The 23,897-nt window shown below is 52.8% G+C and overlaps 1 protein-coding gene across 1 annotated transcript in view; it reads right to left on the bottom strand.

Annotated features, from left to right (window-relative positions):
- Positions 1-1,425: 1,425 nt before the first annotated feature.
- The window catches only part of GNA15 (G protein subunit alpha 15), a 29,557-nt gene continuing 7,085 nt past the window's right edge, over positions 1,426-23,897 (bottom strand). The window contains exons 2-7 of the mRNA XM_010367303.2: positions 16,448-16,632; positions 14,966-15,120; positions 13,525-13,653; positions 9,387-9,516; positions 6,562-6,715; positions 1,426-2,384 (exon numbers count right to left, since the gene is read on the bottom strand). Of these exons, the coding sequence (XP_010365605.1) occupies positions 2,158-2,384; positions 6,562-6,715; positions 9,387-9,516; positions 13,525-13,653; positions 14,966-15,120; positions 16,448-16,632 (980 nt within the window). The 3' untranslated portion in view covers positions 1,426-2,157. The remainder of the gene's footprint in view (positions 2,385-6,561; positions 6,716-9,386; positions 9,517-13,524; positions 13,654-14,965; positions 15,121-16,447; positions 16,633-23,897) is intronic.

The raw sequence follows: 23,897 nt of genomic DNA, 5'->3' as shown, positions 1-23,897 counted from the left end.
GAGACCAGCCTGGCCAACATGGTGAAACCCTCCCTCTACTAAAAATACAAAAATTAGCCAGGCGTGGTGGCGGTGCCTATAAACCCAGCTACTAGGGAGGCTGAGGCAGGAGAATCACTTGAACCCAGGAGGCAGAGGCTGTAGTGAGACAAGATCGTGCCATTGTACTCCAACCTGGGGGACGACAGAGGAAGACACAGTCTCAAAAAACAATAATAATAATTAGTAAAATTATTTTGTAATAAGGCTGGAGTGCAGTGGCACAATCTTGGCTTACTGCAATCTTTGCCTCCCGGGTTGAAGCAATTCTCATGCCTCAGCCTCCCAATTAACTGGGATTACAAGCATGCACCACCACGCCCTGGCTAATTTTTGTATTACAAAATATCTTTTATAGGTTGAAATGTGGCTCCCCTAAAAAGATATGGTCAAGTCATAACCCCTGGTATCTGCGAATGGGACCTTATTTAGAAATACAGCCTTTGCAGATGTAGTCAAGTTACCATGGGGACAACAGGCTGAATCCTGATCCAGTGTGACTAGTGGTTTTATAAGAAGAAAAGTTAGGCCAGGCATGGTGGCTCATGCCTGTAATCCCAACCACTTCAGGAGGTCGAGGGAGGCGGATCACTTGAGATCAGGAGTTTGAGACCTGGCCAACATGGTGAAACTCCGTCTCTGCTAAAGAATACAAAAATTGGCCGGGTACAGTTGCTCACGCCTGCAATCCCAGGACTTTGGGAGGCCGAGGCGGGCAGATCACGATGTCAGATCAAGATCACCCTGGCTAACGCAGTGAAACCCCATCTCTACTAAAAATACAAAAAAATGGCCAGGTGTGGTGGTGGACGCCTGTAGTCCCAGCTATTTGGGAGGCTGAGGCAGGAGAATCGCTTGAACCCAGGAGACAGAGGCTGCAGTGAACCGAGATCACATCACTACACTCCAGGCTGGGCGACAGAGCGAGATTGTCTCAAAAAAACAAACAAAAAGCCACAAATGTGTTCAACGTAGGAATAGGCTCCTGCCTCTGTCCATTGCAGATGTGTGAGCTTAGTCAAGTTACTCCATGCTCTGTGCTCCAGATTCCTCATCTGTAAAGTGGGGTGCTATGGCTTGCACCACAGAAGACGGCCCTGAGAATAGTAAGAGGACTTCTCAAAGCTGGGTGGTGGCTGCTGCTGGAATTTCGAGTCAGTAGCCACGGAGGGGTCTGCTCCAATGTCCCCCTAGCCAGGGAGGGAGGTTGGACTCCACATCCCGGCTTGCAGGACTCACAGCCCCCGCAGTTCTGAGTACCATGGCCAGGACAGGTGGGTAGACAAGAAGTACAACTTTTTTCCTTCCTACCTCACGTTGCTCCCCGCACTGTAACCAGTGCCCCCTGCCGAGAAAGGGTTGCAGAGGGATAAACAGGACGCTGGCGACACAGCCTCTAAGAAATCTTTAATTTCACCCCGCACGGAGCCCTGCAGAAGGTGACGGAATAAATACAAAAGGTTAAGATGCAGTATGCCCACCCCCAGCCTGCAAAGGACGAGGGGATGCTTGTGGGCCGCGTTTTCTCCCATCTGCAAACCGAGGTAGGACACGCTGTGCGCCACGGAGCTCTGAAAGAGACAGTGTTTTCCAGCGGTCTGTTACCCTTTGCAAAAGGAAGTCCCCGCAGCCCTAGTCCGCAGGCTCCTGGAAGGCGTTCCTTCTGCTGTCCACTAGAGCGCACCAGAGTCCACGCCCGAAGGCGCCTAAAGGATCCACTAGCCCCATGCCAGGGTGTGCGTCACCCACAGCGGGTCCCAGACCCCTGCCCAGGAGGTGACATGTCCGGAAATGGGGTCCCGAGAGATGCTCACCCACCCAAGCCCTCGATCCCCTGATCTCTTCGCCTTTTCACCCACCCTGGCGCCCCAAATGGCTGTTTTACTCCTTCCCTTTCAAAGGAGGGAAACTGAGTCAAGCAAGGGCAGGAGTACCCTAGGGGGCGGCTGTCCTGGTGAGAGGCAAAGAAGAGAGCAGCCAGCAGCGGGCCGTCCATCCCCCGACTCACTCGCGTGTGGGCCGAGGCTGGAGAGAGAGACCAGGGACACTAGGGGTCCCTGCAGCCACCCCCACCTCCCACCCGCCCGCCAGTGCTGCCTGCCCCAGGTGGGGCCTGGGTCACAGCAGGTTGATCTCGTCCAGGTAGCGGGCGAGCACCGAGTCCCGCACGTCCTTGAAGACCTTGCGGATGTTCTGTGTGTCCGTGGCACATGTGTAGTGGCTGAAGAGGCGTCGGGAGCGCGCGCCCTTCTTGCTGCCGTCGGGACCGTCCACGCAGCCGGCGTACATCCTGGTGTACATGTCCAGGATGAACCTCTTGGCTGCCTCGGCATCCTGCTTAGGGCCTGGGGAAACAGAGTGCGGGAAGTGGGTGAGGACCCTCCATCTTTGGACCCTGGGGGCCTCTGGTGACCCTCTTCCCCGTAATACCAGAGCTAAAGGGCCCCAGGGATCCCTCCCGTCATTTTTCTGAGCATTGACGCCATCTTTTGTAGTCATAGCTGGTCACATGACTCACGCCCAGCCAATGGGAGCACAGGAGGTTGTCTCATGAGAGTCATGTGACCTGAAATGGACCAATGAGATCCAGCTCTGGGACTTTCGGCAGAACTGGGTTAAAGAGAGACATTCTCTTGGCCTCGCTTCCAGCCATTGCGGTTGGCAGACTGGAATCACAGAGACAAATATCCCAGGACTGTGCAGACAGGGGCAGCAAGGCCAAAGAAGAGGAAGAGAGTCCTCAAAGTCAGCCTGGGTGGCTGCTCTGATAAGACATGTCAGGGTGTTCAATACCTGTGTACTGAAAGCACAACGTGAATTAAGGGCTTTGGGAGCCCTAGACTTGGCTCTGCTACTCTCTCACGAGTTGGGTTATCTATAATAGTATTTTAATACCTGTAAACTCTGTGAGCCTGTTTCCTCATTTGCAAAATGGGGATCAGAACAGTATTGGGCCTCACAGAGTTGTCTCGAGGATTTAACATTATGTAGAGGGTTCGTTGCTTAATAAACAGAAGACTTCATGGTTGTAACCTGTCAATATTATTTCAGAAAGACAATGTAGTAGTAGAACGATTAAGTTCAGACGTTCTGGCTCTGGGTCTGGACAGCCTGGGTTCAAACTCTGTCTCTGCCTCTCACTGGTTGTGTGACTGTTGTCAAGAGACTGCATCACTCTGTGCCTCGGTTTCTCCATCTCTATAACGGCTAGATGAGTAAGTCCTGCTGTGTAGGTGTTTTTTGTTTTTTGTTCTTGAGATGGAGCCTCGCTCTGTTGCCCAGGCTGGAGTGCAATGGTGCAATCTCGGCAGTAGCTGGGATTACAGGCGCCTGCCACCACGCCCAGCTAATTTTTGTATTTTTAGTAGAGACGGGGTTTTGCCATGTTGGCCAGGCTGGTCTTGAACTCCTGACCTCAAATGATCTGCCCGCCTTGACCCTCCAAAGCACTGGGATTACAGGCGTGAGCCACTGTGCCCAGCCCTGCATAGGGTTTTAACATGAAGATTAAACAAGCTATGTAGAGTAGCTTCCACCAGTGCAGCAGATGTGTTGGCTATTGTTATTTATTATTATTATTATTATTATTATTTTGAGACGGAGTCTCGCTCTGTCGCCCAGGCTGGAGTGAAGTGGCATGATCTCTGCTCACTGCAACCTCTGCCTCCCAGGTTCAAGCGATTCTCCTGCCTCAACCTCCCAAGTAACTGGGATTACAGGCCCCTGCCACCACACCCAGCTAATTTTTGTATTTTTAATAGAGATGGGGTTTTGCCATATTGGCCAGGCTGGTCTCGAACTCCTGACCTCAAGTCATCTGCGCGCCTCAGCCTCCCAAAGTGTGGCTTATTATTATTATCATAAATATTATTTAGCACAGCAGAGAGAAGGGCTGAGAGTCAGCAAAGGGTGCACCAGCCACTTGTGCTGGGAGACAAGGATGAGTCATGGGAGGTTCCCTTTGACTTGAATGAAAAAATATCTACCTTATCCTGTTCCCAGATTCTCTAAACTATGATCTGATTACCAGGGCTGCTAGGCAGGGAAGAGGGCCTGTCTAGGCCACCATCCTGGAACAACTTGACATCTATCTCCCAGACCCTGAATCTTGCGGGTATGATTGGCTAAAATTGGCCTCACGGGCTCTGAGACATGACAAGACCAGGGGTCAAAACCTGGTGACTTCACCAAAGCTTATGTTTACTGATTGTGGACCTGGTGTCAAGTATGTACTAAGGACTCATCTACTATGGTTGCTTGTATATTGAGGTGAACAGTGTCCCCCAAAATTCATATCCACCTGGAACCTCAGAATATGACTTTATTTATAAATCAGATCTTTGCAGATGTAATTAGGTTAAAATAGGTCACGGCCGGGCATGATGGCTCACGCCTGTAATCCTAGCACTTCGGGAGGCCAAGGCAGGTGGATGACAGATGTGTGGTTGGGCCCAGGAGTTCTAAATCAGCCTGGGCAACATGGCGAAAGCTTGTCTCTACAGAAATATACAAAAATTAGCCAGATGTGGTGGTGCATGCCTGTAGTCCCAGCAACTCAGGAGGCTGAGGTGGGACGATCACCTGTGCCTAGGAGGTCGAGGCTGCAGTGAACTGTGATCACACCACTGGACTCTAGCCTGGGCAACAGAGCAAGACCTTGTCTAAAAAAACAAAAAGAGGTCATACCAAAGTATGGGCCCTAAATTCGATGACTGATGGTCTTAGAACAACAGGAGAGGACACGTAAAGACACGGTGAGAAGACAGCCGTTTGAACATGGAGGCAGAGATTGGAGTGATACGTCTACAAGCTAAGGGTTGTTGGCTTCTGGCCACCACCAGAAGCTGAGAGAGAAGCATGGAATGGATTTTCCCTCAGAGCCTCCAGAAGGAACCAATGCTGCCAATATCTTAACTTTGGACTTCTGTTGTTTTAAGCCACCCAGTTTGTGGTATTTTGTTATGGCATCCCAGGAAATGAAGGCAAGTTATCTCCAAGATGGCTGCCATCACTTCCTTCCCTCCCTGTATCATTCTTCCTTCAAGAGGTGGAGTCTCTTTCTTTTGAATCCAGGCTGATATGAGTGATGTGCTTGACAAATAGAATGTGGCAGAGGTAACGTCTGACACTTCTGAGGCGATCATGAGAAGCAAGCAGCTTCCACCTGGGCTGAAGTCTGTCTACCCTGAGGCAGCCATATTGTGAGTAAGCTCAAACCATATGAGGAGGCTGTGGATCTTGAGGCCCCAAATGGAGAGAGAGAGAGAACAGGGGAGGTGGAAAAGGAGAGAGAGAGACTGGAAGGAAGGGGAGGAGAGATAGATGAGATGGGAGACGGAGGCAGGGAGAGACAGAGAGAGAGAGGCCAAGAGCGCCAAGGCACCAGACATGTGGGGGAAGAAGCTATCTTGGAGTGTATCTCCAATCCCAGGCAGCTCAGCTGATGTCACATGGATCAGAGATGAACTTACCCAGCTCAACCCTTCCCAAATTCCTGACCCACAAAATCATGAGCAAAGGAAAATGGCCAGTTTAAGTCACTAAGTTTGGGGACGGTGTGTTACTTGGCAGTAGCTAAGCAGGATACTTCCGCCACCACACTTTATCCTCACAGTGGTGTTCTGGGGAAAGTGCTAGTGAATATATACCTTTGTCATGTCGGTCCCTGGATTAACCACAACTCTGCCTCCCCTTTGTAAAATATACTAAGTGGTGCCCAACACTAGATGGTATTTCTCTGTAGTTGCCCTGTGGCCCTTTCACCCTCTGGATGTACTGAGAGTTTGTTCCCAAACCTGTTTTTGGCCGTTGTACGTGTCTTGGTTCGCATGCGATTAAAAGAAACGTTATGCAAATCTATACCTACAAGAGCCGCATGAAAGAAGGTCGTTATATTTACAAAAACTGTGTGCTTTGGAAACATTGTTCAAGGCTCTGCTTTTAAAAATTAAAGAAAAAGGCCGGCGCAGTGGCTCAGGCCTGTAATCCCAGCACTTTGGGAGGCCGAGGCAGGTAAATCACTTGAGGTCGGGAGTTCAAGACCAGCCTGACCAACATGGAGAAACCGTCTCTACTAAAAATACAAAATTAGCTGAGGTGGTGGTGCATGCCTGTCATCCCAGCTACTTGGGAGGCTGAGGCAGGAGAATCACTTGAACTCGGGAGGGAAAGGCTGCAGTGAGCCAAGATCGCACCACTGCACTCCAGCCTGGTGACAGAGCAAGACTCCGTCTCAAGAATAAATAAATAAGTAAAATGTTTAAGGTGTACATGATACGCTACCTCTTTCTAAGAATTCCTTACTTTACTCAGTTCCAAGGCCCTTTGCTATTTTATTCCATTCCACAGAGGAGGAAACAGATTTAATGAGGTTGGACAGTGGATGGAGCTGAGTATGGAAGGCGGGTCTGATCCTATGTGAAACTTCCCGTGACTCCAGGCTGAAGTAGAGCCTGGATTAGCATCTCTCTTTGGAGCTGCTTTTGGGAGGTGAAGGGTATGGAAAGTTCTAGAACTGCTTACCCTGGAAACTGGGGAAGTAGGTAGCCAGGTGGGAGGTGGGGATTTTCTCCTCCAGGATGTCGGTTTTGTTGAGGAAGAGGATGACGGAGGTACTCTTGAACCAGGGTAGTTCCAGGATAGTCCCGAATAAGGCGAGGCTCTCCTTCATACGGTTCTGTGTTGGGGGCAGAAACAGGTTATTGCTTCAACCGGCCAGCTCGGACAGGAAACCCTCCCATCGCGGAGATAGGGCTGTTGGCTCCAGGGGCGTGAACTCACCCCTACCTGCCTGGCTGGGGCTGAGGCGGGTGTGCCCGTGTTTCCGTGTGGACAGCTGCCTGGGTGTGCCTGACGTGGTTTTGTGCCTGTGCTGGTTGGAAGGGTGTCCTCCCAAAATTCATGTCCCCCCAGAGCTTCAGAGTATGACCTTATCTGGAGAGAGAGTCTTGAACTCCTGGCCTCCCAGTATGCTGGGGTTACAGGCATGAACCACCGCACCTGGCCTGGAGATAGGGTCTTTGAAGAGGTCGTTGAGGTGAGGCAATACTAGAATAAGGTGGGCCCCCAAGTCCGTGACTGCTGTCCTTATAAGAAGAGGGAGGCCTGGCCAGGCGCGGTGGCTCACGCCTGTAATCCTAGCACCTTGGGAGGCCGAGGCGGGCGGATCACCTGAGGTCAGGAGTTCAAGACCGTCCTGGCCAACATGGTGCAACCCCATCTCCACTAAAAATACAAAAATTAGCTGGGCATGGTGGTGCACGCCTGTAATCACAGCTACTCGGGAGGCTGAGGCAGGAGAATTGCTTGAATCTGGGAGGTAAAAGTTGTGGTGAGCCAAGATCACGCCACTGCACTCCAGCCTGGTGACAGAGCGAGACTTCATCTCAAAAAAAGAAAAGAAAAAGAAAAAGAAAGAAGAAGAAGAAGAGGGAGACCTGGCCGGACGCGGCAGCTCACAGCTGTAATCCTAGCACTTTGGGAGTCCACGAGTTCAAGTCTGCAATGAGCTATGATCACATAACTGCACTCCAGCCTCGGTGACAGAGCAAGACTCTGTCTCCAAATAAAAAGGAGGAAGTTTACACACAGACGTGCACACAGGGAGGACACTGTGTGTTAGGTGGAGGCAGAGATCAGGCTGACACCCCTACAACCAAGGATCTCCAAGGATTTGCAGCCACCACTAGGACCTAGGAGAGGCTTGGGACAGATTCTGTCTTGTCAGAAGGACCCAGCCTTGCCCACACTTCCCTCTCTGACTTCTGGCCTCCGGAACTGTAGAGAATAAATATCTGTTGTTTAAACTGCCGGGTCTGCGCAGCTTTCTTACAAAAGCCCTAAGAAGCGAGTCCATTTCATGTGGCTAGACTCGAGGACAAGCAGTATCAGGATGACCTAAAATTCATTCCATCTCATTCAGCCTGAAAGTCAAAATTATATCATCTGACCCAAACTGGGTGAAACCTTAACCCTTACAGTCACGCCTTGCAGGTGATAATGCACCCAACCTTTGGGCTCAAGGATTGAGCAGGAGAAAAGTTCACACTTGTAAAAGAAGCAGCCTCAGGCCTTTCTGAACAGAAGCAGAACATCGCCCCTGGGGAGAGACCTGCTCTCCTGGGACGGCTGTGCTTGCCTGTGTGCAGGCGGCCGTGTCTCTCTCGGGGCTTGAGTGTTCCTCGATGCGGCCGGTGCTTGTGTAGCTGTGCATCCATGTGTGACTCCCTCAAGGATGTGTTTGTGAAGAGTGTGACAGAAGCCCTGGTGTTCCATGGTGCGGCCAGCATGCGGACAGGAATTTCCACGTGTGTGAGCACGTGTGTGAGCACTTGTGTGTGCAAGTGCATGTGCGTGTGTGTCTTCCTGTATGTGCATGTGTGTGCATGTGTGTGCGTGTGTGCATGTGTCTTCATGTGTGTGGATGTGTGTGCATGTGTCATGTGTGTGCATGTGTGTATATGTGGGTGTGTGTGCATGTGTGTGCGTGTGTGCGTATGTCTTCATGTGTGTGCATGTGTCTTCATGTGTGTGCGTGTGTGTGGATGTGTGCGTGTGCGTGTCTTCATCTGTGTGCATGTGTCCATGTGTGTATGTGTGTGTGTGCATGTGTGTGCATGTGTGCATGTCTTCATGTGTGTGTGTGTGTGGATGTGTGTGCGTGTGCATGTCTTCATGTGTGTGCATGTGTGTATATGTGGGTGTGTGTGCATGTGTGCATGTGTCTTCATGTGTGTGGATGTGTGTGCATGTGTATGTGCATGTGTGCATGCGTGTGTGTGCATGTGTGCGTGTGTGTGCGTGTGTGGATGTGTGTGCGTGTGTATGTGTAGTGTATATGTACGTGTGTGATGCATATGTGCATGTGTGCATGTGTGCATATGTGTGTGCATATGCATGTATTGCACACGTGAGTGCATGTATGTGCGCGCATATGCGCACGTGTGATGTATGTGTGTTCACGTGCATATATCGTGCATGTGCATGCGTTTATTGCATGTGTTCATGTGCATGTGTGTGCACGTGTGTGCGTGTATTGTGCACATTCGTGTGTGTTTATTGCATATGCGTATGTGCATGTGTGTGCATTGCATGCGTGTGGGCATGTGCGTGTGTGCATGTGTAGTGTATGTGTGTGTGTGTGTCTGGGGTCCTGGCCAAACACTGTGGGTCTGTGTCTTGGGTTGCTGCAATCTGACCACGAAAGCCTGAAGGGGCAATTTCATAGCCATGCTGGGCACACAGGCCCGTTCAGGGCAGGGACACCTCCCTTTCTGCACCAGAGCTTCCTGCTCAGGTGATGGGCCTTGGGCCAATAAGTGGGTACGGTGAGGGAGGCGGTGGCGCACCTCCTGGTTGTTCTCCTCCAGGCACTGGTCATATTCACTCAGCGAGGCCAGGTAGATGAGGGCGATCACGTTCTCGAAACAGTGGATCCATTTCTTACGCTCTGACCTCTGGCCCCCGACGTCCACGATCCTACAGGGAATCAAGGTGCCCCCTTTCAGAGCTCAGGACCCTGCTCCGTGACACCCCCAAACCCCATCACATCTGGGATATGCCAAGATCAATAATAGCAACAGCAAGAATAGGTGCTAGCCTCTCGTGGATTTGCCATGTCATTCCCGCAAGGCAGGAATGAGTCTTACGCCCATTTTACAGATGAGGAGGCTGAGATCCAGGGAGGAGAGGGGACTTTCCCAAGCTTCTACTGTGCTGGGCTGCCTGCTTTCTACCCCTACATTACAGGGTCGCAGGTCAGACAGATCTGGAATGTGCCCTGGTGCTGGCTGGGCACACCACACACAGCAACAAAAGCCTGCCCCCACCTTCCTGTTCTCTCTCTTCTGAGAAATGTGGGTCACTGATAACCATCTGTGCGTCATTTCCCTGGGGATGCAACCGTTACTCAGGAAGTGCCAGAGCAGAGGCTTTGGACGGGCCCAGGCCAGGGCCTCAAGCAAGATGGGACTTGCCCCATTGCACAGGAGGGGAAATCGGGACTGATGATTAAGCAGTTAGGCTGCAGCTGCTGTATGTGTCTCCTGATCCCTGAGACCCACTCCTCCCATGCGTCCTCACAGTGCCTCAAACCCCACATCCAGAGCCAGATGGGGTTGAGAGGGGGGTCTGGAGAATGAGACAAGGGGTGGGGTTGGCCACTGGCTAGTTGGGAACTGCGGGCATCACCTTTCATCTCGGGTCTCAGTCTCCTCTGAGCCCTCACTCCATTCATTCGCCTCACTCCTGGGCCACACCTAAAAATCACCTCCTCAGCCCAGACTTCCGCATGATTTCTCAGCCTCTACCTTCACTCCTAAACTTTTACCCATCCACCCACCCATTCATCGATTTATTCGCCCATCCATCCATCCATCCATCCATCCATCCATCCATCTATCTATCCACCCATCCACCTATCCATCCACCCATCCATCCACTCATCCATCTACCCATTCATTCATCCACTCATCCATCCTCCCACCCATTCATCCACCTACCCATCTATCCACTCACTCATCCACCCATCTACCCATCCACCCACCCTCCCACCCATCCACTCATCCATTCATCCATCCATTCGTCCACTCATCCATCCATCCTTCACTCACCCATCCACCCATTCATCCATCACCCACCACCCATCTACCCATTCATTCATCCATCCATCCACTCATCTACCCATCCATCCATCTATCCATCCACCCTTCCATCTATCCATTCACTCATCCATCCATCTATCCATCTACCCATCTATTCATCTATCCATCATCCACCTGCCTGTCCACCCATTTACTCAATCCACCTATCCACCCACCCATCCATCTCTCCATCTACTCATCCATCCACCCATCTATCCACCCATTACCCATCTACCCATCCATCCATCTACCCATCTCTCCACTCACTCATCCACTCATCTACCCATCCACCCACCCTCCCACCCATCCAGTCATCCATTCATCCATCCATTCATCCACTCATCCATCCATTCATCCACTCATCCATCCATCCTTCACTCATCCATCCACCCATGCATCCATTCATCCATCACACACCACCCATCTACCCATTCATTCATCCATCCATCCACTCATCCACCCATCCATCCACCCATTCATCCATCCATCCACCCCACCCATCCACCCATCTATCCATTCACTCATCCATCCATCTATCCATCTACCCATCTATTCATCCATCCATCATCCACCCCCCTGTCCACCCATTTACTCAATCCACCCATCCACCCATCCATCTCTCCATCTACTCATCCATCCACGCATCCGTCCACCCATTACCCATCTACCCATCCATCCATCTACCCATCTATCCACTCACTTGTCCACCCATCTGCCCATCTACCTACCCTCCCACCCATCCACTCATCCATTCATCCATCCATCCACTCATCCATCCATCCTTCACTCACCCATCCACCTATTCATCCATTCATCCACCACACACCACCCATCTACCCATTCATTCATCCATCCACTCATCCACCCATCCATCCATGCAGTCACCCACCCATCCATCCACGCAGTCACCCACTCATCCGTCCATGCATTCACCCACCCATCCATCTATCCACTCATCCATCCATCCTTCACTCACTGATCCACAACCCATCCATTCACTCATCACCCATCCACCAATCTACCCATTCATTCATCCATCATCTACTCATTCATCCATCCATCCACCCATTCATCCATGCATCCCACCCATCCATCTATCCACTCATCCATCTATCCTTCACTCAGACATTCACCCATTCATCCATTCATGTATCACCCATCCACCCATCCATCCATCCACTCATCCCTCTTTCCATCCATCCATACATCCATCCGTCCATCCACCCACCCATCTACCCATTCATTCATCCACTTATCCATCCTCCCACCCATCCATCCACTCATCTATCCCTCAACTTATCCATCCATTTATTCATCTATCCATCCACCCATTCATCCACCCATCCATTCCCTTCCATCTTTCCAACCATCCATCCACATTTACCAACTTCTACTCTGACCTTTAGCTATTCACTAAAGAATCGGAGGAATCAAACTCAGCCCCTAACCTTGTGAGGCTCTCCATCTTGTGGAGGAGACCCACAGGAAACAGATAAATTATGAACCTTCCTGGTAAGGACTATTGCAGAGGCCAGAACAATAGGTTTGGGGGATTTAGGGAAAGGAAGGCCAAATAGGAGTAGGTCAAACAGAATTCCTGTCTCTGGGCATCACCTTGCACACCTGCTCAGTTCCCTGCCATCAACCCATGGAAACAGAGCTTGCTAAGGTCACCAGTGACCCTCTAACTGCCAATCCCAGTGTCATTCTTCTCACTGTATTCTTGACCTTTCCTTTCCTTGACCTTTGACATTGGCCATTGCTCTGCTGGGTTCGGGTCAGGGTTGCTGCACTGGCCATTCCCAACTCTGTCTGCCAGCTAAGGTGGTGTCCAGCCACCTCCCCAATGCCCCTAGGCCCCTCAGACTCAACCTGTCCCAAAGGACTCCATCTTTACCTTTTCATCCCCCAGCCCACTGGCTCCACTGTCTACCCCCATCACTTTGACAAAAAACTCGGGTGTCATTTTTGACTTCCTGTTCTAATTCCCACATTCATCCACTCCTGCCCATTCCACATCAGAAACAACTCTTGCCCATTCCTTCCTTTCCATCCCCACACCCACTGTCCTGGCTCCTCCTTTCTCTGAGTTTCCTGACTTCCAGCCTCACCCTCTAGTCCATCCCCCAGTGTTGATGACTACAGGGATCACCTCTGAGCTCCCCAGACCAGGCCTCCCCAGGCCTGGTCCTGACTGTATAGTCTCTATTTCCTCCTCCCCAGCAGCCCCTTCAGGGTTAGGACTAGTGAACTCCAATTCATCTGTCAAAACCCCATTAATGTCCCCTCCTCCAAGAAGACATTCCCTCCTGGATCTCTGATGCCTCAACCTGGGCTCCTCCAGGTCCCACTCCTGACTACCTGGGGGCCTGGAGGTGTCTACATCGAGCTTTGCTTCCCCTAGTTTGGCAGCTCCTTGAAGGCTGGGACTAAGAAACTCCTACTTGGCCCGGCGCGGTGGCTCAAGCCTGTAATCCCAGCACTTTGGGAGGCCGAGACGGGCGGATCACCAGGTCAGGAGATCGAGACCATCCTGGCTAACACGGTGAAACCCCGTCTCTACTAAAAATACAAAAAACTAGCCAGGCGAGGTGGAGGGCGCCTGTAGTCCCAGCTACTCCGGAGGCTGAGGCAGGAGAATGGCGTAAACCCGGGAGGCGGAGCTTGCAGTGAGCTGAGATCTGGCCACTGCACTCCAGCCTGGGCGACAGAGCAAGACTCCGTCTCAAAAAAAAAAAAAAAAAGAAACTCCTACTCATCCCTCAGGGCCCCAGCTCCTTTGCCCCTCCTCCTCCTACAGGAAGCCTTCCCTGCCCCCTAGGCTGGGCCTAGGTGGAGCGCTCACCGCAGGTTGGTTTTCTGCACGGAGAAGCAGTACTCGTTGATGCCAGTGGTGGGCATGCGGCTGCGAAGCACGTCCTGAGCCGTGGGGACGTAGCCCTCCTCGGTGATGCGCTCCAGGTGGGACAGGTAGCTGCAGAGCGAGGAGTCCTGAGGCCCAGCCTTACAGCCAGCCTCCCTTTGCTTCCCAGGCCCCTACAAAAGGCCCAGCAAGGACCCTGCTGGGGCCGCTTGGGGAGGAGAGCTCCCCGGGTGGGGGCGGGATCCCTGGGGTTGGCAGATGGCCCAGGAGTGTCCCCCACCTGAGGCAACGGAGCCCCAAGGAAAAGCAGCTTCACACACAGAGCAGGGTGACCCAAAGGATGGTGTGACATGAGGAACGGCCTCATCAGGGAGTGGTGTCCCCTGGGAGAGCTGCTAAAGTTTAGAGTCCCCCCGAAAACAGGGTCACTCTAGGAACAGGGTTCCCCCAAGAACAGGGTCACTCCAGGAACAGGGTGCCCCCAGAATAGGGTCTCCTCAGGAACAGGGTCACTCCCAGAAAAGGGTCCCCCCAGAACAGGGTCCCTTCTAAAACAGGGTCACTCTAGGAACAGGTTCCCCCCAGGAATAGGGTCACTCCAGGAACAGGGTTCTCCAGGAATAGGGTTCCCCCAGGAACAAGGTCCCCCCAGGAACAGGGCCCCTCCAAGAACAGGGTCACTCTAGGAATACAGTCCCCCCAGGAACAGGATCACCCCCAAGAACAGGGTCACTCCAGGAAAAGGATCAACCCCAGAAGAGGATCCCCCAGGAAATAGGGTCTCCCTGGGAACAGAGTCACCCCCAGGAATAGGGTCCCCCCAGAAACAGGGTCACCCCTGAAATAGGGTCCTCGTGGGAACAGGGACCCCAAGGCACAGGGTCACTCCAGGAACAGGGTTCTCCAGGAATAGGGTCCCCCCAGGAACGGAGTCCCCCCCCCAAGAACAGGATCACTCTAGGAATACAGTTCCCCCAGGAACAGGGTCACCCCTGAAACAGGGTCCCCGCAGGCACAGGGACCCCCAGGCACAGGGTCACTGTAGAAACAGGATTCCCCCTAGAACAGGGTCTCTCCAAGGAACTGGATTCCCTCAGGAACAGGGTGACCCCTAGAACAGAGTCCCCCTGTGAATAGGGTCACCGCAAGAACAAGTTAACTCCCAGAACAGAGTCACCCCCAAGGAACAGGGTCCACCCAGGAACAAGGTCATTCCCGGAAGAGAGTTCCTCCAGGAAAAGGGTCACCCCCAGAACAGGGTCCCCCAGGAATTAGGGTCCCCCGGGAAGGACCTCATCCTGGAGCAGGACCACCTCACAGCCCATCTGCGCCCACAATACCTCCTGCTGCAGGAAACCAGCCAGCCTGGCCCCTGCCGTCAGCCCCTCCCCACGCGCCCATCCCCCGCAGACCCCAGACTCACTACACGGCTGAGTCAAGCAGGTGGAATTCCCGCCGGCGCTCATAGCAGGCCCGGATGCCGGCATCCCTCCACAGCCACTGCATGGCCACGGCGTAGCGTTTCTCAAACGTGGTCACTTTATAGGGGTCCTGGCTCATGACCAGGCTGGCGTGGTGCTGGGGAGGGAGGACGGGGGCAGTTAGGGTAGCCTGTCTGAGTGGGGCTGCCCTCCCCAGGCATCTCTGCAACCCCCGCGTCCTCCCTGGAACACACCCTCTTCCCACTACCCTTCTTGTTCCCCAGAAGCCCCGAGCCCCCCCCACACGTTTAATTTGTCCTCCGTCTGTTTGTGCATGGATCACCGGAGGGACAAGCACAGGCCAGCACATGAGGGGCTGCAGACGGCACATGTGCTCGGGCGATCTCAGGCTCAGGGGGGCGCATGGCACCTGCAGGGGTCAAGGGCCTCCTTGGCAGCCAGCCCTGCTCTTTACACTAGCTGGCTCCCAGGAAGCACAGCACTCACTGTCCCCCCATTCTATACAGGAAGACACAGAGCACTGAGGCAATCTGCCCCTCAGAGGCCCCCCAGCAGGCGCGTGAACCCTGAGCTGCCCGCCGGACCCTGGGCTTCCCCTTCTTTTCCCCAAACAGCCCTGGCTCCCTCCAGGCACTACTAGCATTGCTCAGACCTTTGTGATGGACTGAGTGTTGTGTGTGCATTTCTCTGAGTGTATTCACATATAAGTGTGCTCATGTGTGTGTACAGATGTACACGTGTGCATGGGTGTGTCTGGGTGTGTGATTTGTGTGCATATTTGTGTGGGGGGCACGCGCATGTATCCTTGGGTGCATTTGTGGGTGCGTACATAGGTGTGCTTGTGTGTGCATTTGTATGTGTGCACACGTGTGCGTGCATGTGCATGGGGGATTGCATGCAGGCATGTGTGTATCTTTGTGTGAGTTTCCGTGTGTGCATGTGTGTATGTGTGTGCATGTGGGAATTTGCATGCACGCTTGTGTGTGTTTGTGTGTGTGTTCACGTGCATGGGCGTGTTTGGGTGTGTACATTTGTGTGTGCACTTATTTGTGTGCATCTGTGTGGGGGCAGCTGCATGGATCCTTGTGTGCATTTGTGTGTGTGCACATGTGTGCATGTATGTGCGTATACTTGTGTGTGCACTTGTATGTACGCACACATGTGCATGTGTGCATTCATCTGTGTATGTGTGTGGACATGTGCATGTGGGCATGCATGTGTATCTTCGTGAGCATGTCGGTGTTTGTGTGTCCTTGTGTACGTGTGTGTGCGCATACATATGCGTGTGTGCGTGTATGTGTGTATACGTGTGTGTTCACTTGTATGTATGCACACATGTCTGGAGGACATGGCCTTGCCCCAGGGTTTAGGGACCCTGCCCTGCCCTGAAGTCTGGGGAACTTGGCCCTGCTCCGGGGTCTGGGGAACCCTGCCCTGGGCCCCTGCCTGCCCTGATGGCTCACCTTGCTCTCAGACCTGCTAAAGGGGATCTGCATCCGCTCCATGGCCTCGATCATGGCCCGCATGGACACGAAGATGTTCTGGTAGACCAGGGGCCGGAAGCCCTTGCGCTCCTCCTCTGAGTAGCCGGCGCCGTGGATGATCCGCATCTGCTTGATGAAGGTGCTCTTCCCGCTCTCGCCAGGGCCTGGGGACACAGCAGCAGAACCACTCAGCCCACCACAGGGCTCCCACCCCCGACACCCCAACCCCACTTCAGACACCCCCAACTCCACGCCAGGCCTCCTAGGTTCAAATCCCGGTGCAGCCAGGGCATCACTCGGTGACCCTAGGCTAGCTACTTTGCCGCTCTGTGCCTCAATTTCCCCATCTGTAAAACATGAACTTCAGGCTGGGCACAGTGGCTCACGCCTGTAATCCCAGCATTTGGGAAGCTGAAGCAGGCGGATCACCTGAGGTCAGGAGTTCGAGACCAACCTGGTCAACATGGCGAAACCCCGTCTCTATTAAAAATACAAAATTAACCGGGTGTGGTGGTGCATGTCTGTAATCCCAGCTACTCGGGAGGCTGAGGCAGGAGAGTCGCTTGAACCTGGGAGGCAGAGGTTACAGTGAGCTAAGATCGCACCATTGCACTCCAGCTTGGGTGACAGAGCGAGATTCTGTCTCAAAAAAACAAAACAAGACAAAAAAAAAAAAAACACAAACTAAAAAACATGGACCTCAACAGACCATACCTGCTGCATCAAAATGAGGGCCAAATGAATTGATTATAAAATATTCACAGCAGGCCGGGCGCGGTGGCTCAAGCCTGTAATCCCAGCACTTTGGGAGGCCGAGACGGGCGGATCACGAGGTCAGGAGATCGAGACTGTCCTGGCTAACACGGTGAAACCCCATCTCTACTAAAAATACAAAAACTAGCCGGGCGAGGTGGTGGGCGCCTGTAGTCCCAGCTACTAGGGAGGCTGAGGCAGGAGAATGGCATAAACCCAGGAGGCAGAGCTTGCAGTGAGCTGAGATCCGGCCACTGCACTCCAGTCCGGGGGACAGAGCCAGACTCCACCTCAAAAAAAAAAAAAAAAAAAAAATTCACAGTAAGGGTCACAAACTCCGGTTCCCCCAAGGGCCAGATCCAGCTATTTTTGTGTGGCCAGCAAGTTTTTGTGTTTTTAATACTTTTTATAGTTATGGTTTTTTTTTTTTTTTTAGACGGAGTCTTGCTCTGTCGCCCAGGCTGGAGTGCAGTGGCATGATCTCAGCTCACTGCAAGCTCCGCCTCCCAGGTTCAGGCCATTCTCCTGCCTCAGCCTCCCGAGTAGCTGGGACTACAGGCACCCACCACCTCGCCCAGCTAGTTTTTTTGTATTTTTTAGTAGAGACGGGGTTTCACTGTGTTAGCCAGGATGGTCTCGATCTCCTGACCTCGTGATCCGCCTGTCTCGGCCTCCCAAAGTGCTGGGACTACAGGCTTGAGCCACCGCGCCCGGCCTATAGTTATGGTTCTTATGGGTTTTTTCCTTTTTCTTCTTTTCCTTTCTTTCTTTCTTTCTTTTTTTTTTTAGACAGAGTCTTGCTCTGTTGCCAGGCTGGAGTGCAGTGGTGTGATCTCGGCTCACTGCAACCTCTGCCTCCCAGGTTCAAGCAATTCTCCTGCCTCAGCCTCCCGAGTAGCTGGGACTACAGGCGCGCACCATCATGCCCCGCTAATCTTCGTATTTTTAGTAGAGACGGGGTTTCACCATGTTGACCAGGATAGTCTCAAACTCTTGACCTTGTGATCCGCCTGCCTCAGCCTCCCAAAGTGCAGGGATTACAGGTGTGAGCCACCACGCCCGGCCTATTTTTATTCTTTATCATAGCAATACTAATATGTATTATTATTTGCTACAATAATTTCAGGCAGAGAAACTTTTATGAAAGAAATAACATAGGATAAATAGGGCAAGGAGTAATTAGGTGACCATGATAGCCACGCAGTCAAGGAAGGTCGCTCAGTGGAAGTGACTTGTGAAGGCTGGAAGGTCACTCTCAAAATCTTAGAGGGCACACCAAGCGAAGGGAACAGCTCGTGCAAAGGCCCTGGGGCAGGACCAAACCTGGCATATTGGAGGAACATTGAGGAGGCCCGTGTAGCTGGAGCAGAGTGAGGAGAGGGAGAGAGGGAGGAGGGAAGGGTGGGTTGTGCAAGGCCTTATAGATTGCAGGGGGGTCTTGGGCTTTGACCCCCCGAGGGAAGTGGGAGCCACGGAGGGCTGTGGGCAGAGGAGGGACAGGCCCTGACTCAGGTGCTCACAGGCGCCCTCTAGTGGCTGCTGCAGGGAGGACAGACTGTGGGGGTGGGGGCCGGGACCAGGGCGGAGAGGACTGCGCTGGTTCAGGTGAGCAGCCTGGGGCTGGACCAAGGTGGCTGTCATGGAGCTGGAGACAAGAGGACACATTTGAGAGACACTGAGGAGACAGAATCAACCTGACCTTGCTGACAGATGGTACAAAATCTGGCAGGGTCCTTGCAGGGCCAGCTACAGAATTTCTGGGGTTGGGTGCAAGCTGAAACTTCAGGCTCTTCTGAACCCGGAATCCTCTGTGACAGCCCAGTTGACGTACCTGCCAAGCCGGCCCTGGGTCCGGGATGCTGATGCTGGAATCTTCAAGAGCCTGGGACTAGAGGTTCAAAGACCCCAGCTCAGCTCCCCGCTAAACTCTGACATCCCAAGGCTGCCCTTCCCCCTCTCTGTGTCTTAATTTTCTTATCCGTAAAATGGGTGTGATCCAGCAGGTGGGAGGTGGGGGCTGGAGGCTTGACCAGCATCTCATCTGGCTCCTGGGAGCACCAGCATGGGCCCCTCCCAGCGACGGGAGAGGCGATGGGACTGCTTCTGCCTCCAGGGCAGAGGGCGGGGGTGGGGGTCGGTGCAGGCAGAACTTGATCGAGCAAGCGGCAGCAAAAAGGGAAGGGGTGGCTTGGTTGGGGTCCAGAAAGAGGAAACAGGAGCAGAGAAGAAGGCCAGACAGGGAGAGGGGCGGGGGTGTCACCTCCCATCTCCCCAAAGGGCTGTCTCCAACGTCTCCAACTCTACCCAGCAGATGCCACCTGCACACTGGAGAGCCGTGTGGGCAGGTCGGGGGTAGCCGCCTCGCCTCTCCAGTCCTCAGTTTCTCCAGGGGTCATGTCTATTTGGCTCAAAGTCAAGAAACAGGCTTTTCTTGTCTGGGCACAGTGGCTCATGCCTATAATCTCAGCACTTTGGCAGGCTGAGGTGGGCGGATCACTTGAGGTCAGGAGTTCGAGACCAGCCTGGCCAAAATGGTGAAACCCTGTCTCTACTAAATATACAAAAATTAGCCTGGTGTACTGGTGGGCACCTGTAATCCCAGCTATTTGGGAGGCCGAGGCAGGAGAATTGCTTGAACCCAAGGCAGAGGTTGCAGTGAGCTGAGATCGTGCCACTACGTTCCAGCCTGGGTGACAGAGTGAGGCTCTGTCTCAAAAAAAAAAAAAAAAGGAATAAAGAAAGAAAAAGGCTTTTCTCTTGCTGTAAAGGACATTCACACGGAAATTATATATATTTAGTCAGACGTAGTGGTGCACACCGGTAGTTCCAGCTATTCATGAGGCTGAGGCAGGAGGATCATTTGAGCCCAGGAGGTTGAGGCTGCAGTGAGCTATGATCACTCCATTGCACTCCAGCCTAGGTGACACAGCAAGACCTTGTCTCAAAGGAAAAAAAAATGTTTCCAAGAAAAATTAAAAACTAGGGTGGGGCACAGTGGCTCATGCCTGTAATCCCAGCACTTTGGGAGGCTGAGGCAGGCAGATCATGAAGTCAGGAGTTCGAGACCAGCCTGACCAACATGGTGAAACCCTGTCTCTACTGAAAATACAAAAATTAGCTGAGCATGGTGGCTCACACCACATCCCAGCTACTCAGGAGGCCGAGGCAGGAGAATGGCTTGAACCTGGGAGTCGGAGGCTGCAGTGAGCTGAGATCACACCACTGCACTCCAGCCTGGACGACAGAGCCAGACTCTGTCTCAAAAAATAAAAACTAAAAAATTACTCAAACAACAACGTCCCCCAGGTCCACAATCTGACATTCTCTGATGCAGAGCTGTGAGAGCTCCAGATTCCTGAATGTATTGCATGTTAGGACGGGGACATGTCAACTCATTAATATTCCTGCAGTAGAACATAGGAATGGAGGCAGTGCAATCAGCAAACATCCTCCCGCCCGTTTCTTTGAGTCTCTCACGGACACACTATGGGGACCATCTAGTTTTTGGAACTTTGGCCCTTTGGGGCAGCAGAGGGGATTGTGAGCTTGCAGGGCCTTGACTAGGTGTCCCTGGCGAGCTAAGAGCTGGAGTCCCACCATCTCTCCTGAGCCTCACCACGAGAAGGGGACAACTCTTTTTTTTTTTTTTTTTTTTTTTTTGAGGGGGAGTCTCTCTCTGTCGCCCAGGCTGGAGTGCAGTGGCGCAATCTCGGCTCACTGCAAGCTCCGCCTCCCGGGTTCACGCCATTCTCCTGCCTCAGCCTCCTGAGTAGCTGGGACTACAGGCGCCTGCCACCATGCTGGGCTAAATTTTGTTTTTTTTTTTTTTTTTTTTTTTTTGAGACGGAGTCTTGCTCTGTCGCCCAGGCTGGAGTGCAGTGGCCGGATCTCAGCTCACTGCAACCTCCGCCTCCCGGGTTCACGCCATTCTCCCGCCTCAGCCTCCTGAGTAGCTGGGACCACAGGCGCTCGCCACCTCGCCCAGCTCATTTTTTTTGTATTTTTAGTAGAGACGGGGTTTCACCGTGTTAGCCAGGATGGTCTCGATCTCCTGACCTTGTGATCCACCCGTCTCGGCCTCCCAAAGTGCTGGGATTACAGGCTTGAGCCACCGCGCCCGGCCATGCTGGGCTAAATTTTTTTTGTATTTTTAGTAGAGATGGGGCTTCACCATGTTAGCCAGGTCGGTCTCGATCTCCTGACCTCGTGATCCACCTGCCTCAGCCTCCCAAAGTGCTGGGATTACAGGCGTGAGCCACCGTGCCCGGCCAAGAGGGAGACAACTCTTAGCCCCGTTTTTGTATGGGGAAACTGAGTCTCGGGTCCGTTGAAGGAATTGCTGTGGGTCACGCAATTCCTTCGATGGTGCTGGTGAGTGGCAGAGCTGGGATTCAAACTCAGTTCTGTTTGAGTCCAGAGCCTATGGACTTTTATTTATTATTTATTTATTTATTTATTTATTATTTATTTATTTATTTTGAGACGGAGTCTCTCTCTGTCGCCCAGGCTGGAGTGCAGTGGCGCGATCTCAGCTCACTGCAAGCTCCGCCTCCCGGGTTTACGCCATTCTCCTGCCTCAACCTCCTGAGTAGCTGGGACTACAGGCACCCGCCACCATGCCCGGCTAATTTTTTGTATTTTTAGTAGAGACGGGGTTTCACCGTGTTAACCAGGATGGTCTCGATCTCCTGACCTTGTGATCCGCCCGCCTTGGCCTCCCAAAGTGCTGGGGTTACAGGCGTGAGCCACCGCGCCCGGCCTATTATTATTATTGTTTTTGAGACAGGATCTCAGTCTGTTGCCCAGGCTAGAGTGCAGTGGCTTGATATCGGCTCACTGCAACCTCCGCCTCACGGGTTTCAAGTGATTCTCCTGCCTCAGCCTCCAGAGTAGCTGGCATTACAGGTGTGCACCACCACGTCTGGCTAATTTTTGTATTTTTAGTAGAGACAGGGTTTTGTCGTTTTGGCCAGGCTGGTCTCGAACTCCTGGCCTCAAGGGAGCCACTTGCCTTGGCCTCCCCAAGTGCTGGGATTACAGGCATGAGCCACCTCGAGCCTATGGGCTTCTAAATTATTATACCTGGAGGTTCCTTTACCCTGCCTGAATAGTTATAACAATCATAATAAAAATGACAGTGAGCATGATTTCAATCTTACCGTCTTCCCAACCCTGAGCCCAGAGACTCTATGGATCCCCAGTTAATCCCCATAGAATCTATGATTTTCCCATTTGCAGATGGGACACCGAGGACCAGAGAGGTTTAGTGACTTGCCTTGGGTCACACAGCAAGTGAAACCCCAGGGGAGTAAACTTGGGGTAGTGTAAGTTCTTCACCAACAAAATGGGGCACGGCCAGTTGAGCTGGGGTAGGCGTCATTAACATGTCAGTTAAAGTGATGTTTTTACGGACTCTGGGAAGCTAGACAGCTCCTTGGGGTGCAGCGTTGAGCCCAACTGCTCATGACTGGACTTTTGAGCTCCTGTCCCCCAGTTGCCTTCCAACCCTCAGATCTTCTTCTCCTTCTTCTTCTTCTTCTTTTTTTTTTTTTTTTTTTTTTTTTTTTGATATGGAGTCGCTCTGTCGCCCAGGCTGGAGTGCAGTGGTATGATCTCAGCACACCACAACCTCCACCTCCCGGGTTCAAGCGATTCTCCTGCCTCAGCTTCCCGAGTAGCGGGGATGACAGGCCTGCACCACCACGCCCGGCTAACTTTTGTATTTTTAGTAGAGACGAGGTTTCACCATGTTGGCCAGGCTGGTCTTGAACTCCTGACCTCAGGTGATCCACCCACCTCAGCCTCCCAAAGTGCTGGGATGACAGGCCCGAGCCACCGCGCCCGGCCAGGACTGGACCTTTTGAGCTCCTGTCCCCTAGCTGTCTTCCAACTCTCAGATCTTAGTTCGCCCCAAAAGTGCAGAGAACGAACAGAAGTCTTAGCAAGCAACAGTTGACTTTATTTTGTTGCGATGCACTGGTTTTTTTTTTTTTTTTCCTCTTCTGCTTTGTTATAGGAAATAAATGATAATCCTGTTGCCACCTGCAACACGGCTTTCGTGACTCAGGGACGGGTCATCACCCGAAGCCTGAAGAGTCGCATCAGAATCCTCTCTTTGCAGTCCATCTTTGTCCTGAAGCCGCAAAGGATTCTGGGACCCCTCCAGTGGCCCCCAACCCTCAACGGCCCCCAGCTCCTGGACAGAAATGGGGGGAGTGATCAGTTTTAGGACACCCCCTAAAGTCCATGCGGCCCAGACGGGAAGCTCCTGCTTCCTCCTGGGCAGGGAGGGGGAGAAGAGGAAGTGGAACTGGCAGATGCCAAGAAGGAACTGAGTTAACCGTGCCAAGCCCCGGCCATCACAGGGCAGCTGGAGCCAGCCATGTGCACAGAGTCCAGCACCACGCCCTCACAGGGAACGCAGCTCCTGGGGAAGAGGGGAGCCGGGCCGGGCAGCTGGAGGGGCGGGAGGCTCGGCCTCTCAGTCCTGCTCTGGCTCAGTCTAGCTGCTGACCCCCGATAAATCCTGCTGCCTCCTTGGGCCTCATTTTCCCCATCTGGTACTGGAGTTCTGTGGTGTTTGTCCCCGAAGGCAGGTGAACAGGGCAGTCAGGAGCATGGACTCTGGAACCAGAATTCTAGATGCGAGTCCCAGCTGTGTGACCTTGGGCAAGTC

This window comes from Rhinopithecus roxellana, chromosome 8 (assembly GCF_007565055.1).
Source record: "Rhinopithecus roxellana isolate Shanxi Qingling chromosome 8, ASM756505v1, whole genome shotgun sequence".
Lineage (NCBI taxonomy): Eukaryota > Metazoa > Chordata > Mammalia > Primates > Cercopithecidae > Rhinopithecus > Rhinopithecus roxellana.
This window is presented reverse-complemented; position numbering and strand designations above follow the sequence as displayed.